Raw genomic sequence first — 20,257 nt, 5'->3', positions numbered from 1 at the left:
AAATAAAATGAAGCTACATGTTGCATACTTTTAGAGTTTACATTTAATTTTTGGAGCAACTGTAGATCTTATAAAAGGCTGATGGGAATTGACAATAGTGTACCTACTTTAGAAAACAGGTCTTTGGTTTCCTATATAAAGCTCCGTATACATTTACCATATGTATCTTATAAATGAAGTAAAACTCTATGTTCATACAAACCCTGCTTAGGAATATTATTTATAGCAGCTGTATTTTCATCACCAAAACCTGAAAATGCCTGAAATGTTCCTCAACTGGAGGAGGATGTATTAGCAGACTCTGGTACAACCTTATGATACCTGCAATACTTTCAGCAATAAAAAAGGAATGAACTCTATGGCCAGTCAACTCAGATCAAAGAGCTCTTCCAGAAGGAATAGCCACCTGGAGAGAATGTCCCTGCTTCTGCAGATGCCAAAGCCCTCAGTCAGTGTGATCTTGAAGTACAATCCAGGCATTGCCTCAGCTTTGGTGTATATGCCCAGTCTGCTTCACCAATCTCTGGTGCAAGTCTGATAAGAAAGCAGGCTTATGTACCTGTGCTTTGCATGATACTGTGGTGTCATTACTCATATATTATCAAAAGGTAACCTTCTTTTCTTTATTTTTAATTGTGGTAAAATATACATTTGCCATATCAATCATAAAGTGTATAGTTCAGTAGGCACTTTGCTTTGCCTTTGTTGCTTAAAAAGCTAATTTAAACACTAAATTATGTCAGTTATTTGAAAATAGGTCAACTTATATAGATAACAAAACTTTGATGTGGATATAATGGCCTTCTTTTTCTTCTTAAAGGCTTTTAAAAATAGTGTTGACATCAGATCTCTAATTTAAAATGAATTAGAATTGTTTTGTTTTTTGGGAAACCCAATTGGCTCCTACCTTAGTCTATAGTTCCATTAATAAGCAACCTTTTAAAATTTGCATTTTGTAGTTCTTTCTGCTAAACTGGTTGTTATTAGCATTGAGATAAAATACAATTTTGAAAATTTTCTCTTTTGTATGAAGACTTTGTGCCATATGTGTATTACTGATGAGGAGGGAAACAAAAAAGATTTAGGTGTTTAAAGGAGCTGCTTTTAATTAGGACTTTGGATTCTGTAAGGAAAGTCACTTCAGTTTTGACCCTTTTTCCACAAGCAAGCACCTGAATGCCCTGGGCTGCATACCATTCCTCATGCCTTTTTCTCTTAACTGTCAGAGATGCTGCCACTGGTTCTGCCTTGGATTGTACTCTGACATGCCTGAGTAATTGTGAGGTTAGTAGTGGTTGTTGTACACCCATTTGTGAGTTAACCACTATTTGAATGATGCTGCTTTTTAGAGTTTCAGGTAACTGGAAATTTTTCAACTTTTGTGGGGTTTTTTTTAAGATTATTTATTTATTTATATCTTTATTTGAGAGAGAGAGCAGAGTGAGCAAGAATACGAGTAGGGGGAGAGGGGCAGAGGGAGAGGGAGAAAAAGCCTCTCCGCTGAGCAGGGATCCCGATGCAGGGCTCGAGCCCAGGACCCCAGGATCATGACCCCAGCCAAAGGCAGATGCTTAACCAACTGAACCACCCAGGCTCCCCTCAACTTTTGTGTTTAAAAGTGTTTTGGAAAAGCTGAAACAAAGTGAAAACATACAAAACTAATGATTTTTGCTTTGCAAAATTATACACAGGTGTTTGTTTACTATTTATTCTGTAATCCTCACTGTCTACATAACTTCAATAACACTTAAATTTGTATTTTTTAAAATCACTGTAGGGATTCTGCCTCCTGCCATATCTTTGTACATTCTAACCAAGTTATATGGAATGTTTGTGAGTTAGTTTCTATACCATCTATAGAAACTACCATTCTATACCATAATAATAAATACCTATTTTGAAAACACAAACTAAACAAACAAAAAAGGAATGGGCCACTAACAAGCACCACAACATGAATGAGTCTCAAATGCGTTATGCTAACATGCCTAATTACAATGTTTGTACATATGATTCAATTTATATTTCTGTAAAAGGAAAATTACAGATGCAGAAACAGATCTGTAGTTACCAGGGTCTGTGGGTGTAGGTGTGGATTGAATACAAGGAGGCACATGGTGACTTTTTGGGAGTGGTGATAAAATTACCTATCCCTTGATTGTGGTGCTAACTATAAGACTGAAAGTTTGTTATAACACTCAGAATCATTCACTAAAAGAATTTTACTATAATAAAATTATAGTATAGTAAGTTATACCTTAATTGAAAAATTGGGCAAAAAGAACATATGGTATATTTATGTGTATATAATATATCAGAATTGGAATTATAAAATGTTTTGCATTATTGAACTTGATTTCTCATCCAAACATGTCTTAAAAAATAATATCATATTAGTGCACCCATATTTAGCCTGCAGTTATTAATTCTTATATAATATACAATAATTTATATAACCATTCAAATGCTAATAAATATTGTTTATTTTTTGCTACTGTGAACAGTTCTTTAATTAATGTTCTTTTTTGAACTTTCCATACATGTGCATATTTCTACCATATGTACATAAGAGAGAAACTGGTAATTTATACTCTGTTCAGAGATATTCAAATATTGCTCACCTTAAAGGGATTGTAGCAATTCAAAATTCCACAAACACTCTCCAAAAATGATCTTTATCCCTTCTCTTTGGTTAATATCTGACACTGTTGTTTTTAAGATTACCATTTGGATGACTAATTTATGATACAGTATTCTTTTTATTTGTGTTTACCTTAATTACTGCAGATAAAGTACAGAAATTGAACAATTCTACTTTCATTGTTATAAATTGTCTAAGCACCCCCTTTGCCTGTGTGTGTGTGTGTGTGTGTGTGTGTGTGTGATTTGCCTTTTATTTATCAATGTCTGAGAGTTCTTTGCATATTCTGTATGCTACACATTTTGTCTGCTACACAATTTGTCTATTTGTGTTACAATTTTTCCATGGTCATTTACCATTTATTTGACTTCACAATTTCTTGAGAATTGATAATATTTTGATATAGTAATGTATATATGTTTACTCTTCCTTTATCTCATAATTTAGAAGATGGTAAACTGTGGTTTGAACACAACAGAATAATCAGTACCTATTTGTGATGCATTCTTTAATTCACAGTAGTTTTCCTTTTTACTTGTGGTTGTTTATGGACTCTTCATTTTGTTACACTGAATTAGTTCTATATTCTTTTTATCAATGCCACAATAATTTAATTAATATAGACTTCTATGATCACAGTTTAATTTCTTTTTCATAAATGTTGGAAACTTACCTCACAGTTTGATGTACAGCATAGTCCAGAGCCACATCTTGCTGAGTCTTTCAGTTTACATGTATTAAAATCACAGCACTTCTTAAACTGACATTCCTAAAATTTCATAAGAAATATTATTGTAGTTCAACCACTTAACAGCTCTTATTTATTAATCTTAGCTTCTATTTATACATTTTTGTGTTCAACTTTTCAATTATACAATATATTCAGTGAAGTTTTATTGTTTTATTATTTCTAGAATGTCCAAAAGAACATATAACTATAAAAACTAAATAACATCTAAAACAGCAGTTGATCAGTAACATTTATTACTTAAAATCATTGATAATTAATTCATAAATTACCAACATAGAAATGTATCTTTGAGGAAGAAAAGTGTGAGTTTCCAAGAGAAAAACTTCCCCAATTGTCTTAGTGATTTGTTTATTCCGGCTTCATTTTGTGAATAAAGTTAAAGTAGAGTTAAGCAATAGTTACACTTAAAATACACTTAGTTTAATAATCATGTGTCATGTTTTACTGTAATGAAATTAACAAAAAAAAGAATATGTTAATAAATATATGGATTTTTATTTTTAAAATTTTTAAATATTTTTTTAAATTTTTTAAAAGATTTATTTGACAGAGAGAGAGGGTGAGCAAGAGAGAGCACAAGGAGGGGGAAACAGCAGGCACAGGGAGAGGGAGAGGGAGAAGCAGGCTCACTGCTGAGCAGCGAGCCCCATTGCAGGGCTTGATCCCAGAACCCTGGGATCGTGACCTGAGCCTAAGGCAGACACTTAACGGACTGATCCACCCAGCTGCCCCTATGTACTTTTACAAGGTAAATGACAGTCAACTCTAATGCAAATGAAGTAATAATTTAAACTAAATATTGTTTCTATGTAAATAAATTGCATTTATATAATTTTTTAATATTTTTATATTCTTAACACGGTGTTACACGAAAACAATGAATCATGGAACACTACATCAAAAACTAATGATGTACTGTATGGTGACTACTGTAACATAATAAAATAAATTTAAATTAAAAAAATAATAAAAAATCAAAAATCAAACATTTTCTATTTACTCAAAAAAGCAGTTTCAAAGATCTTATCCTTTAACATAAAGGTAAGATTCTTCTTGATTTCTAATTTTCCATTTGTTTCTGCTTTTTCATGTCTTTATGTCAATAGATATATATTTATAAATATTCCCATCCTAGAAATAATATAGAAAATATAGAGTAAAATTTGAAATTGTTGCTATACTTCCCAGATTCTCCAGAGGTAATTTCTGTATCATTATTAGAGTGTGTGTGTGTGTGTGTGTGTGTGTGTGTGTGTGTGTGTGTGTGTATTCTTTCATGGACAGTAAATGAAGATATTCTCCCAACCATATTTATCAATATTAATTATGACCAAATCAATTTAACTTACAATGAGCTAATGGGGAAATGTCTCATTTTCTGTTATCATTTCTTTAATTACTAGTGATTGTGAGCATGAATTTTAATTTTGTACATTATGAATTAAATAATCATTTCTTTTGACCACTTTGAGTATTTTGTTTGTTTTTCCTTCTTTTCCCCACTAAATAGTGGGAAAAGCTTTTACATAGTATCCAGTTATTCTTTCTCTCTTCTATATGTTTATAACATTTGTTTGCAGTCTATTTTTTGTCTTGTTAATGGTGCCTGTCATTTTGTGAAATTTGTAATCTTTTCTTTATGACTATTTTTTTAATTTTTTTGTTTTTTTATGACTATTGGTTTTATGTCTCTTTACCAAGACCTCCGTTATGCAAAGACTATTATCAATGCTTTATTATAATATTTTTATTGCTATTTAAAACTTACAGATTTATTTTTTCTGAAATGTATCCCTCTATATTTTGTGGGATATTTGCCCAAATATTTATTACTTGTCATTATATTTGTGTATTCAAGAACAAATGCACACTCTACATGTGTAGGTGGGTATATAAAACAGAATTTCATTTGTGTAAAATGAGGGATATTTATGAAGATATAGATGTCCATCCATTCTGCCAAAGACCACCTGGAATACATCTGTAGTTCAGCAAGTTGGATTTATTACTAGTGTCAGCAAAGGAGAACACACAATTACAGAATTTGGGCTCGTGTTGGGTAATTTGGGGCATATAAGGACTCTGGGCTTTGCCAGAGTAGATGCTATCAGAAAAGAAGTGGTATATCTCTGATTGGGTATCTTAATAATGCTTATCTAGAAGAGGAAGGACATACTAATTAAAGCTGAAATTGGTAAAGGAGCAGGAATTACTCACATTAGCCAGGATAGGAGGGTGTTTGGTCATTTCTGTGACCTGAACAATTTCCAAGTTTTACCTGTATTCAGACATAGAGAGTGGCCTTGCTTTTTTTCTTCATCCATCATGATCACAGATGTTGAGCTTTTATGAAATTATTTATGTTCAACAGGAGAACCCCACAACCCATCCACGTCAGGCCAAATCCTAGTAGCACCAAAGCCCAGCTGATATTATTTGGCCAGATCCTGCACATCAGGGGTTGCTTCTCCCTTTCTCATAATGAATGCACTGGATTTATAGATAAACAAGCTGACATTATCTATTTCCATCTTGAAACTGAATGTTATATATCTATGTAACTTTTACATATTTAGTTAAATCACTTGATAGATATGTGTTGATATATAAATAAATAAAGATGCCAATTTTCATTTCTTATGACAATAGCCCAATACAACAGTGAATGCAGTTAAACAGCCTCAAAGTATGCTTGATGTTTGTTAAGGCAAGGTTTCCTCCAAATCATTTTTTTCTATAAAAATTCCTTATATTCTTCCTTAGCTTTCATTAAGAAAATCTTTTGAATAAACTCTCCAAGTATTATTATGACTAATGGATATTCTAAATACACTAATCCTTATTCATTGATACAAATGATACATAATTATAAAGATAATTACACTATCCACACATTCATTGAATCAACAAGTATTTGTTGAGTACCTTGTATGTACCAGATGCTAGTCTATGTACTGGCAATCCAGCAATGATTAAGATATGGACTATATTCACTTTAAATTTTTTGTATTTTTTTTGCCAATACCACCTTATTTTAATCACAGTATGTGTGTGTGTTTGTGTGTGCACATTTGTGTTTAATTTGCTAGGGATGGGAATTGTCTCAAATTATTAAAATGGATGCATAGACTTAGTTTTTATTTCTAGATGAAAAAAATGAGTTAGAACATATTGCCTTTTTTCTATAATTTAGACAATGTATAAAATCAACATAACTTCTTTTTTTTTAATTTGAGTATAGTTGACACAACAATATTACATTAGTTTCAGGTGTACATCATAGTGATTCAACTTCTCTCTATATTTTGCTATGTTCACCACAAGTATAGTTACCATGTGTCACTATACAATGCTATTATGGTATCATTGACTATATTCTCTATATTGTGCTTTAATTAATTAAGAAAAAATCACCAGGAGAGCCATGTGGTATGGACTTTTCTTTGATGACAAGTTTTGATGAGAAAATAGGATTTCCTTAGCATAATTTTCTTAATAATGCTATTCACATTTTAAATGTCTACTCATGTTGGTTTTTGCAAATGCTTTTTTTCAAAGAATTTGTCCATTTAATCTAGGTTGTTAAGTTTAGAAGTATAATGTTGTTCATGATATCATCTTACCATTTTAATGTCATGTTACATAAGATCTATATTGATGTCCCATCTTAGTTACTGTTGTTGCTGAATTTTTTTATTAGTGTCAATAGGGGCATTTCTGACTATCTATTTGTTCAAACAACTTACATTTGGTTGCAGGATGCTTTGATACAGAATCAGTGAGAACCTGGGGTCCACTGAACCTACTGTGAGGTGGCCTTTTTCAAAGACTCCAGGTATTACCTGGACTCTCTATACCCTCACTCTACTAAAGATGATGTGTTGGGTCCTCTCATGTAAATATCATGAGCAAAGATTCTGTACTTGAATCATCCTACAATGATCTGGGTGTTCCCCCTTCCCCAGTGTACAGTTACCTCAGTAAAAGACTATAGGTCACTCTGTTGGAGAGGGGAATGATTGAGGAAATTGCTGCTTTCTGTCCTTACTGGAGCATTGTAGGATTTCATCCTCTACCTGAGCAATGAACTCAAGCTCTGAGACTGGCTTGGGTCCGAAAATGTAGCAAGAGATTATCAAGAGATCTGTAGTAATTGGTATCAATCCTCTGCTCACTTTTTCTTAATTTTTAGTTATATACACGAAGAAATATGGTAATTGACTACCCAGATCTTTCTTAATTATCAGTATAAATCCATGCAGGTCAAAACCAGTAGTCGCCATCTCTGCCTCTCCTTCCCTTTATGCTAATTTCATCCATTTTGGCTGTTATCGTTAAGTACTGCCACTTGGCCTCTGCTATTTTGGTATTCAGTGATTTCCAGTGACACCAGGGTGCCCAATTCTGTAATGACACTTCCAGCCATTAACTGTTGTCTATAAAAGAAAGTTACCACTGAGATTTTCAACAATATTAGTACCTCCTTAGTAGTGCATTTTTTCATTGCCTTAGTGAAAGCAGTACCCTGTGAGCCACACAAATAATTGGGTGCTAGATTTGGTACTCTTATATTTTATTATAATATGATCACTATTCTGAGCTTTTGACCCCTTCCATATTTCTCTATTAAGGTAGTTCTTACAATAAAAAAATAAAAATAAAGACATACTGGCATATCCACCTCCTTTATTCTGGGTCAGACTGCAATCTTCAAGGATTCATCCAGCAGCAAATCAAGGCTGGCTATGGGTCTCCTTGCCTACCAAATCTTGATTCACTAGAGAGTATCCCCCATCAATAGACGCTACCCTATCCAGGCCTATATTTCAATACCTTGGGGACAGCATTCTTAGCATCCATTCCTGCATATTATCCAGGTTTTTGTCTATACATATCAGTATGTTCTTAAAAATAATCTCTTTATTGTAATAGCAGAGAGTACTTCCTCACTTGGGTTATGTTTAGACTTGACATAGTCTAGAACCAATGAGGTAAGGCAGGGACAGATCTTGAAAAGAACAAGCATCATCTTGTGAGACATTCATCTCATGTGGAGTCTTTGTATGGCCTCTAGGCAATGTAAGGTTGCCTTCCTCCACCATGGGGCTAGCGGTCACTTCCCAGCCCAGGGGTTTCCCAGGAATTTGAAGGTTTAAGTTTCTAAAGTCCATCATTTCAAACGTCCCAAACTAAGAAATGAGTACATTTTGCCATCTGGCCAACAATACATGCACTTTCAGAATCCTATCCTCGGTGTCTGCTTCCTAGGAAACTTCTGGTACCAGTTGATTTGGTTTTAGTTGCCTAAGAAACAGACTCTGAAACAAGGATGCATATAAGTAATTTATTTGGAAAGTGTAATAGTTCCCTAATGAGGCTGTCACAAAATACCAAAAACTTAGCAACTTAAAAATAATTAATTATCTTATAGTCTATAGATCAGAAATTCAAGTACATAAACTAGTCCAGATCCTCTGCTTGTAGTCTCACAAGGGTAAAATCAAGATGTTAATAAGGCTATGTCTCTTGTTGGAGGCTTTGAGAAGCAATTCACCTCAAGTCTCATTCAGATTCTTCCAAATTCAGTTTCTGTGGTTATAAGACTGAGATTCCTGTTTCCTTGCTGGCTATCAGCCAAGAGCATGTTTTTCTCCTAGAAACTAATTGCATTCCTTCTGTGCTTCCATGTGTCTTCCTTCAGCAACTGCAGGTTGGGTCTCTCTCTCTTCAAGTATTTTTGAGTCTTCTGCCACATCTCTCTGACTTCACCTGGAGAAGGTTCTCTGTTTTTAAGGGCTCATTTGATTGGATTGGACCTACCCATATACTCCAGGATAATCTCCTCATCTTAAAGTCCATAACCTTAATTCCTTCTGCAAAGTAACATATCCACAAGTCCACTAATTAAAGTGAGGACATCTTTGAAGGTCCATTCTACCAACCACGAAAATACTGTCATGGGAGTACAGATATTAGGGAATGGAAGCCGGGCAGTGGTATGTGTGGGTTTGTGAGTTGCTTACTGCTCTTTTGAGCTAAAGCTAAACCCCACAGGTACCTCTAGGAAATGATATGAAACAGAGGACATCAAAACATTTCCTCACCATATGGCTTCTATTGCAAGTGTTCAACTCTGCCATTATAGCACAAAAGCAGCCATAGACAATATGCAAACATATAGACACGGCTGCATTCCAATAAGGTTCCATTTACAAAAGTAGGTGGCAGCTGAATTTGACCTACTGGGCAGTTTGCACAACTCTGATATAGAGCATATCTCAGAGAATCTCCTTATAAGGGGTAAGGAATCTGGGGCATTTATTCACCAACTACACTTCATAATTATTTGTGGACTGATCATTAGCCCCAAGTGCTTTAGGCCCACCCTGCTAAAAGCTGAGCATGCTATTGAGACCAGAGGAAGCACTCCAACAAAAAGTCTGATACTTGAACCAAATACTCTCTCCAGGAACAATCAATGCTGAGAAGATACTGGTAGGACACTGACAGTATCCGCTATAAAGGACATTCTGCTTAAAGCCTGTAGTTGTGGAAGCTCATAATGTGCAATCATAGCTCCAGATTATGTTGCTTCATTCTATCCTTCATTAAAAATAACCAGACCTTTTGGGAGGCAATAGGCACTATATTTAGGAGGATATGAATATGAGATGAGCATAGTACCACTAATCAGAAAAGTAAAATGACATTAGAAAATCTGAGATAACTGGCTGCCTGGGTAGCTCAGTTGGTTAAGTGTCTGACTCTTGATTTTGGCTCAGGTCACGATCTCAGGGTTGTGAGATCAAGTCCTGCATTGGGCTCCACACTGGATGTGGAACCTGCTTGAGATTCTCTCTTTCCCTCTCTCCTGTCCCTCTCCACCCCACTCTCGAAAGAAAGAAAGAAAGAAAGAAAGAAAGAAAGAAAGAAAGAAAGAAAGAAAGAAAGAAAAACCTAAGATAAATGGAAAACCTACACATATGCATGTACGCGCATGCACACACACACATAAACTTTTGGGAATAGTGGGGGATTAAGATAACTTGTAGAGATTTAATGTTATGTAAACAGATGGTGGTCAGCTCTTTTTGTAGGTGGATAAGAAAATCATGTAACTGCTGGGGGACTAATCGTTAAATTTTATTTTATTTAAATAGAGAGGAATTGCAAAATATTACATAATGATATTAGATTAAATATGTGGTCTTATCTGTTGAGAATAGTCTACAGAGAGTATTTGGTTAATAAGACCGTGGTAGAATGGATATCTATATTTAGAAGTGAGCAAATAGAACAAGTTTTGATCATCCTGAAACTTGGAAATGCAAGAATGCTTGAGGATTAAAAAAAATCTGTTATATGTTTCACCATTCTTGCAACCAAAAGAGATGGGAAAATTTGGACCAAATTCAGGAAAAGTTTGTAGAGAAAACAGACTGGGGTCACATGAGTTAGGAAATAAGTAGAGGATAAAAAGTCAAGCACTTAGCCTATATGTGCAAAACCTCTCCACTGGTATACTTGGGAACAGTGTGTGCAAACCAAGTTTTCATGACTTACTTGTTTTCTCAATTGAAGAGGGTTGGAAAAGTGATTCATGTATCCTAAAACTTACACTCATTTTCATATCTAAGTTCTATATTAAAGACATAATTTCATATATTATCCCATATATACCATGACAACCATTTATTAGAAACACAAGAAATTATGCTCAAATCCCAACTTTTATTGCTTACCTCTTGGCTGCCACAGTCACATTCTTCATTAGGTTCCAAAATCCCATTACCACATACTGATTGATTTTGATATACTGGTTGCAAATTTGAAAAGTTCTGAAGACATTTAGCCTCAAATTTTGAAACAAAATATTTATAGTCATGTACACTACAGTTGCTAAAAATCTTTATACCACTGGAACCCCTACAATGAAATAATAATCTTCAGGTAAATCCTCAGGCTAATAAAACTCCACCTAAATAATACCCCCATATATAATGATATGAATTGCAAGATGACAAATGAAAAATTTGTACCTGATCAGAGATGAATACAAGCATGAATAAATTTTAATTTATCATTATTTATCTTTAACATTCTTTTTTAAAAATGCCATTGAAAATGTATTTTTCCAGGAAAGCAATAAAGTGTAATGGTTAAATATCTACCTATCATTCATCTATTATCTATCATCTATCTTTCTGTCTACCTAATATGCTCTTCTCTCATATATCCAAAGCTTCCCTCCCTCATTTCAGTCAGATGTCTATTCAAATGTAATCTTCCAAAGAGGTCTTTCTTGACATTATATAAAATTGTGTCCCCTCCCGCATTCTTCTTCCACTGTCAATATTTATTATTCTACATGGTACTTTTGCATCATGTAAAAAGAAGCTCATTTGTATTTTTTAAATTTGTTTTTATGTAACTTAAATTGTGCACTAAAATATAAGTTCTGTGAAGGTTTTTATTTTCATGTTCACAGCTATATTTCTAGTGGAATATTTAGAAGATATGTCTAATGGATCTCCAATAGACATTTTTAAAAACTATGTACAATATTGACTACTGGTCTTTTAAGCCAAGACTGTGCCATTCACTATTCTCAGTTCCAGGCAACTCTATTCTGGTTTCTCAGGTGGATAACATTGGTGTAATCCTGGACTCTTTTCTTTCATAAACATCCTCTATTAATACACATGCACATACAAGAATATAACATATCCAGTTAACAATATTTATGTTGATTGAATGTTGGAATGATATTTTTGATATATTGATTAAATAAAATATATTATTAAAATATATTACTGCAATTAACTTCATCTGATTTTTAAAAATTTTTAATGCAGCTACTAGAAAAGTTAAAATTACATATGTGGGTCACATTTTATTTCTATTGCACAGTGTCAATCTAAGCAATCATGTCTGAAATAATAACTCCAAAACAGCCATAGCTGAGCCTCTAAGGAAATAAATGTACAGCTGCTAAGGTTTTGGAGTTGGGAGAGCAAGAAAATAAAGGAATGCTTTAGCTTTCACTGACAGCCATTTGTAATGGAATAAATATGGGAAAGTGGGAAGCCTATCACAAGGAATAATATTATTTAAGCAATTTTCTATTACTTTTAACTACTTTGTTTCAATAGCTATCAGTGCCACTCCACTTTTGCAGGCCATTCTCAGGCAAAAAGCTTCAAATTTTGAGCACTGATATTTTTTATACAAAATTAGTTTAAAAATAGACAGAGACTTAGATGAATCACTAAATTCTAATCCTGAAACCAATATTGCACTGTATGTTAATTAACAAGAATTTAAATAAAAATTTAAAAAGAAAAAAGAGAAACAGGTTATTTTCTACTTGGGTCACATACTTTTTGAGTAAAAATTAAAAGTACTAATTAGAACTTGGAACTTTTGCTTAAAGTGTATACAAAGCAATTTATTTTTTTTAAATCTTTGCTTAAAAGATGGCCATGGAAAGGAAGAAATGAATGTGTTAGCCTAAGTATATAGAATTTTAATAGACCAAGACATTTCAAAATAAATATTAATTGATTTGCTTTTTGTGGGGAAGATTACCATTCAGGTCTAAAGACAACTATAAAATAGTTGAGCTAAGGCAACTATTTCAAAGTACTTTAATTTCTAATCCCAAACTCCAAGGGTGGGCTAGGAAAAATTGAAATAATTATTTTAGGGGAACATAGTTTTTCCAGCAGCCCTAACCCTTTTTGAATCCCATGGACATTAACTTGGCAAAACCTCAACTATTTACTTTCTTTATATATACACTTTGGTAGCTGAAATTATATGGACTAGAATAAATAACATGCTGTTTGAATTCACATTACATTTGTAATTACTAATATTAAGTATATCTTCAAAAAGCCCAACAATCCTATCACATTCTTGTCATTTCTAATTTCTAGGCTCCAAGACAAGTGTTTCACATCTTTTATCCAGGCTTTTATACACCTTATTCTGAACTTCAGAATAAATTGTCCTCATCTTTATACCTCCATTAACCAAACTACCTACATCTTTATCTATTTACTCTGCTAACATAACAATAATTGAATATACTCAGCTCCAATAAAAGTCAGCCTCTCTCTCTACTTATGCACTAAATTCTATCCTCTCTAATTTACTCAATTATTTTGTTTTTAAGTCTTCATTATATCCAAAATCGTCTTTTCCCTCTCTTCTCTTCATTTCTTTCAGTCTATAGATAATATGTAGTTTCTCCCATCTTAATAAATTTTTAATGTTGTTGTTCTAATTGCATACTGATTCTGTTAATATATGTAGGTAGTCAATCATAATATCCATAAATAGGGACAATTTTTTTCCTTCCTCAAACCTTTCCTCCTTTTACTTTCTCTTAAAATTCTAGCCAAAGCTGCCAGTACTAGATCACTGAGGGTAATTTTAGATGTTTGCTTTGAATGCGATATACTACAACAACCAAAACAATAGCACCATGTTTACATAATATTTCACAGTCTTCATAAATCTTAAAAATTTCCCTCTAATTCCCCCAAGTGAGCATTTCTTATTCATGTAATTTACCACTTTTCTGGAGTCATATCACTTAGACAAATTTGTTAGTGTGATATCTCTTTGTGCACAACATACCTTTCCAATTTTTGACAGAGTTGAATATAAAAAATAAGAAAATCATCACACCTTGTAAACAACTTCACAAATATATATGTGAAACTAATTAAGAAGAAAAAGAGTCTTACACTGCTTTATGATTCATTATGCATGTAGATCTTGGACAAGAACATTTATCAATATCATCATATGTTAATCCCATTTTAAGCCCAAGTAGTTGAGCTATAATAACTGAAAATCCCTCCAAAGTTATTGTATCTGGATACTAAAAATAAAGAAGATTGAAGGGAAAACCATCATACAAGAAGTTAACAAAAGCAAGTAATACATTAAAACATTTGTTCCTATAAAGTTTTATATTTTAATAGTTTTTATGTTAAGCATATTTTACAACATGTTATTTTGTTATGTCATTGATAAGACTATCCATACTGATTAATTGACTAAGAATCATGCAACAGTGTAAAGAATGATCAAGCTAGAAGTATTTTTTGGTTTAATATTTGACAGGCTCAAATTTTATAGCCATAGTATTTTGGATGCAATCAACATAAAACACATTTATTTAACTTTCTCATTAAATCAGTTCATCCAATTAACAAACATTAATTCAATATACACATGTGTCAAGCACATAAACAGAAGATGAAAATGTAGTGGTATGCATGAAGAAATGGACTTTATCACACTTCCATTACAGAAGGGGAGAAAAAAAATAAACAAGAGACTTAAACTTCCCAAATACAAAGAGATCATGAAAAGTGTTCTAAAGAAAATGAAGTGCTCCAATAGAGAATTTTGAGGTGGAGTATAACGCTTAATATTTGTAAATTAGTATTTAAGCTGAAGTGTAACATTTAGGAAATGATCCAGCAATATAAATAGGATTAAGGTGCTTGTATGGGAGCTCATTAAAATGTTATGGTATAATGAATAAAGTAAAAACAAAAAATAACAAAAATTAAAGTTATAAACTAAGCCATGGTAAAAACACTTGGAATGAGAAGTTATTTTTAAAAGGTTGCTGGCAGTGCAGAGTGGTATGTCATATTATTTAACTTTAATAAATAAATTGTGAAACTTTCTCATCCCATTGATCATCACAAGCAAAATACTTAGTTTCTCTAATTTTTCTACATCAAGTGAAATTTATGATAAAATTTAAGTAATTCATACCTAAAAGAAAAAAAAGAAGATTGTGTATGTATGTGCAAGTGTGTGAATGAAAACATGGAAAAATTAGTTAATAGCTAATAGTAAATGGTTTCCTTTCTTTTTACCCTATAAGAGCTAAGCATGAAAGAAAGGCAAAATCCCAATAACAGAATTTAAAAGAAACTTAAAGCCACAGCAGAACATGAAAGATGATATCTGGCTGATCACCAGGTTTTAGGGAAAGTTGTAATAACCAGAAGCTGACCTTTTACTGCCAGCTCGGAAAAAGAAGACATGGTTTTGTACTTCCATAATTATACAGTTAAAAATAAATCCCCTGTATAAAGTCATACAAAAAATAAAATAACCTAGTGGTTATACTGTGCAGGAAAGGAAGACAGATTATACACAGTCACACAAACACACACACACACACACACACACACACACACACACAAATCACAACAGGAATAAAAAAGAGGACATCACAGCAGATCCTACAGATTAAAAAGAGCTATGATGTGCAAAAGAATGAAATTGTACCCCTATCTTACACCACTCACAAAAATTAATGTGACATGGATTAAAGACTTACTCATAAGACCAGAACTGTAAAATTTTTAGAAGAAAACATAAGCAAAAATCTCCCTCACATTGGTCTTGGCAATGATATTTTGGATTTCACATCAAAAGCACAGGCAACAAAAGCGAAAATTAACAAGTGGTGGAATTACTGGAGCAACCCAAGTGTTCACTGATAGATGAATAGATAAAGAAGGTGTGGTATATATACACAATGGAATATTACTCAGCATATAAAAGAATGAAATCTTGCCATTTACAACAACATGGTTTGGCCTAGAGGGCATAATGCTATATGAAATAAGTCAGTCAGAGAAAGACAAATACCATGTTTTCAATCATATATGGAATTTAAAAAAAGCAAAACAAATGAACAAACACAGAAAAAAAAAAAAGAGAGAGAGAGAGAACCACAATCTTAAATACAGAGAACAAACTGGTGGTTGTCAGAGGGGAAGGGGGGAGGATGAGCAAAATGGATAAAAAAAGATTAAGAGTACACATATCTTGATGAGCACTGAAAAATGTAGAGAATTGTTGAATCATTATAGTGTACACCTGAAACTAACATATCACTGTATGTTAATTAGACTTGAGTAAACACAAACAAAAACCAAAAAGATGTAAATTGGGACTACATCAAACTAAAATGTTTCTCCATAGCAAAGGAAAAAAATCAACAAAATGAAAAGACAACCTATGGAATGGAAGAAAATATTTGCAGACCATATATCCAATAAGGAATTATATAAAAAATAACTCCTATTTATATTGCTGGGTCATTTCCTAAACTCAGAACTCAATAGCAAAACACCAAATAACTCAATTAAAAAATAGGCAAAGGACTTGAATAAACATTTTTTTCCAAAGAATACATACAAATGGTCAACAGGTATATAAAAGATGCTAAACACCACTAACCATCAGGGGAATGCAAATCAAACCCACCATGAGATATCACCTTACACCAGGTAAGATGACTATTATCATAAAGACAAGCGATAACAAATGTTGGTTAGGATGTGGAGAAAAGCTAATGGTGGGAATGTAAATTGGTACAGCCATTATGAAAAATAGTGTGGAAGTTCCTCAAAAAATTAAAAATAAAATTATCATATGAGCCAGCAAACCCACTTCTGGTTATATAAACAAAATAAATGAAATCACTATCTGTACCCCTATGTTAATAGCAGCATTATTCAAAATAGCCAAGTTTTGGAAGCAACAGAAATGTCCATCAATAGATGAATGGATAAAGAAAATGTAGTCTATCTATACAATGGAGTATTGTTCAGTCACAAAAAAGGAAATCCTTCCATTTGCAACAACATAGATGGCCAGGGGTGCGTTATGCTAAGTAAAATGAGAAAGACAAATATGTATGATATCATTTATATATGGTAACTTTAAAAAAAGTCAAACTATGGAAACAGAGAGTAGAACTGTAGTTGCTAGGAGCTAGGGAAAGGGGGAAATGGGGAAATGTGGGCCAAAGGGTACAAACTTCCAGTTATAAGATGAATAAGTTCTGAGGGTCTAATATAACTATGGGAACTATAATTCATAATTATGTATTATATACTTGAAATTTGTTATGAGAGTACATCTTAAGCATTCTCATAAAACATAACACTGTGAGTTGATGAATAAATTAATTAATTTGATAATGGGAATTGTTTCATAATGTAAATATATCAAATTATCACATTGTACAACTTAAATATATTAGTACTTTATTTATCAGTTTTACCTCAATAATGCTGGGGGCAGGAGGGAGAGCTATGGCATGTGTTTGTGTGTGCATGCAAATAGAGGAAAAATGTTCTCCATTTTTAATAATAAATGAATATTAGATAGTTTCAACAGAAAATTGGAATCTATAGTATAGAATCTAATAGATGCTTCAGGTCAGGAAGGAGTTGGATCTTATTACACTTATTTCCCCATGCATGATACCCAAAAGTGCTAAAGAATTAACAGAAGACATGAACAGACATTTTCCCAAAGAAGACCTACAGATGGCAACAGACACATGAAAAGATGCTCACTATCACTGATGATCAGGGAAACAGAAATCAAAACTACAATGAGGTATCACCTCACACCTGTCAGAATGGCTAAAATCAACAACACAAGAAATAACAGGTGCTGGCAAGGATGTGCAGAAAAAGAAACCCTCTTGCACTGTTGGTGGGAATGCAAACTGGTGCAGCCACCCTGGAAAACGGTACGGAAGTTCCTCAAAAAGTTAAAAATAGCACTACCCTATGATCCAGCAATTGCATTATTAAGTATTTCCCCCAAAGAATACAAAAACACTAATTCAAAGGGATACATGTGCTCCAATGTTTATAGCAGCATTATCTACTGGAGTATCACTTGGCCATTAAAAAAGAATGAAATCTTGCCATTTGCAAAGACATAGATGGAGCTAGAGTATTATGCTAAGCAAAATAAATCAGTCAGAGAAAGACAAATACCATATGATTTCATTCATATGTGGAATTTAAGAAATGAAACAAGAAACATAACATACAAAGGGAAAAAGAGAGAGAGAGTGAGGCAAACCAAGAAACAGACTCTTAACTATAGAGAATAAACTGATGATTATCAAAGGGGAGGTAGATGGGGGTGTGGGTTAAACAGATGATAGAGATTAAGGAGTACACTTGTTATGATGAGCACTGGGTGTTGTATGGGAGTGTTGAATCACTATATTATACATCTGAAACTGATATTACTAACTGGAATTTAAATAAAAACTTAAAAAAAAAAAAACAACCACCAGAAGCTAGCATTACTTGTTGGAAGTCCATGCTCAAAGGAAATACCTATAAACAGTGACAGTCTTTGTGACTTTCAGCCTAAGGCCAGGTGTAATTGACATGGCATGTGGGTTCACAGACCATTCATGAAAAAAAAAAAAAGAAAAGATACTCCAGGCCTGGGAAATTAAACATCTGACATGAAGAAATGGTGGCTGCTGTATAGATATGCAAAAGGGAAGATTTTAGAAAAAGAATCCTCCAAATTCTGTCTCCCACATTTCTGGCTGACTCCTGAAACATTCATACATGGAGCAGCCTCAACACTGAACCTAGCTAAAAACTAAAGACCTCAACTGAGTCCAGAGCTGCTGCCCACTGTCTACAGTTGCCATTCTGAATTTAACCAAGAGCACTGCATGATAAAAGAAACAAAAAATCACCAGTCATCGAGAAAAACAATAGACTCCGGACTCCCTAATAGCATGTATAATGTCCATAATGTCGAAGAATATCTCTCAAGGCCATGAAAACTAAATTGAGATGTAAACAATGGTCCATAGAACTGATCTAGAATGTGTTTTTAGAAACAAAACTTTTTTCTGAAATGGAGGATTTGAATAGGAATTAGTGTCTTATAGCATATTTCTCAGAAATATCCTGGATGTGGTCCAAAATTACTTATCATATTAAGAGCCAGAAATAGCTCAGCTGAAGTGAGAAAACATAATCAACAGACAGCAAACCCAAGATAGTCCATATATTACATTCTCTGAAGTAAAATCCTTCATAAATTATCATAAAAATGCTTCAACAAGTAATTACAAAATCTATAAAACAAATAAAAACATAAAGTCTCACCAAAGAAATATATAATATAAGGAAAGAGAAAATGACATTTATAGAACAGAAAATTACAGAAATCATAAACAAATAAATAATAAACAAATAAAATCAGAGTAGGTGGACTTAGTAGCAAAATGGACATGTTAGAGATAGAATGAATTTAAGGACTAATTCATATAAATTATCTAATCTGAACAACAGAGAGAAAATAGTTCTTTATGAAATTAACAGAGATACAAGGAGCAGTGGAACAATGGCAAAAGATCAAATATCAATGCCATTAGTGTCCCAGAAGGGGAGAAAGGGAACAGAGCTGAAAAATATTTGAAGGAAAATGGCTAAAACGTCCCCAATTTCTAACAAGATAAACCTAAAGTAATCATGGCAGACACATCATGATTAAATAGCTGGAGAAAATATTTATTTATTTATTTTAAAGATTTTATTTATTTATTTGAGAGAGAGAGAGAATGAGAGACGGAGAGCACGAGAGGGAAGAGGGTCAGAGGGAGAAGCAGACTCCCCGCTGAGCAGGGAGCCCAATGCGGGACTCGATCCTGGGACTCCAGGATCATGACCTGAGCTGAAGGCAGTTGCTTAACCAACTGAGCCACCCAGGTGCCCTGGAGAAAATATTTAAATGTCTTGAAATCAGCCAAAGAAAATCAACACATTGGTTATAGAGGAGCAACGATTCATACAACAGAGAATTTCTCATCAGAAATAACGATAAACAGAGGATATAGCACAATATTTTTCAAGTGCTGAAAGAAAAAAAAAATGTCAACTCACTATTTTAATCCAGCAAATATAACCCTCAAGAATGAAGATGAAATAAAGACATTCTGAAATGAAGGAAAATTAAGATACTATGTTGGCAGTACCCTTACT

The 20,257-nt window shown here is 33.3% G+C and overlaps 1 protein-coding gene across 6 annotated transcripts in view; it reads right to left on the bottom strand.

The window, feature by feature from the left end:
* The window catches only part of ADAM18 (ADAM metallopeptidase domain 18), a 191,827-nt gene that overhangs the window by 102,249 nt on the left and 69,321 nt on the right, over positions 1-20,257 (bottom strand). For 5 of the 6 annotated variants that reach the window (XR_003520893.2, XM_027599514.2, XM_027599511.2 and 2 more), the window contains 3 exons: positions 14,147-14,283; positions 11,135-11,318; positions 3,315-3,410 (listed from right to left, as the gene is read on the bottom strand). Coding sequence is in view for 5 of the 6 variants with exons in the window: in XM_027599514.2 (XP_027455315.1) it covers positions 3,315-3,410; positions 11,135-11,318; positions 14,147-14,283 (417 nt within the window). In the remaining variant the exon portion in view is untranslated. The remainder of the gene's footprint in view (positions 1-3,314; positions 3,411-11,134; positions 11,319-14,146; positions 14,284-20,257) is intronic. The other variant, XM_027599516.1, reaches the window with a different exon arrangement.

The sequence above is a fragment of the Zalophus californianus genome, chromosome 2, assembly GCF_009762305.2.
Source record: "Zalophus californianus isolate mZalCal1 chromosome 2, mZalCal1.pri.v2, whole genome shotgun sequence".
Lineage (NCBI taxonomy): Eukaryota > Metazoa > Chordata > Mammalia > Carnivora > Otariidae > Zalophus > Zalophus californianus.
Note: the sequence above shows the minus strand (reverse complement) of the source record. Positions and strands in the feature narration are given on the sequence as shown.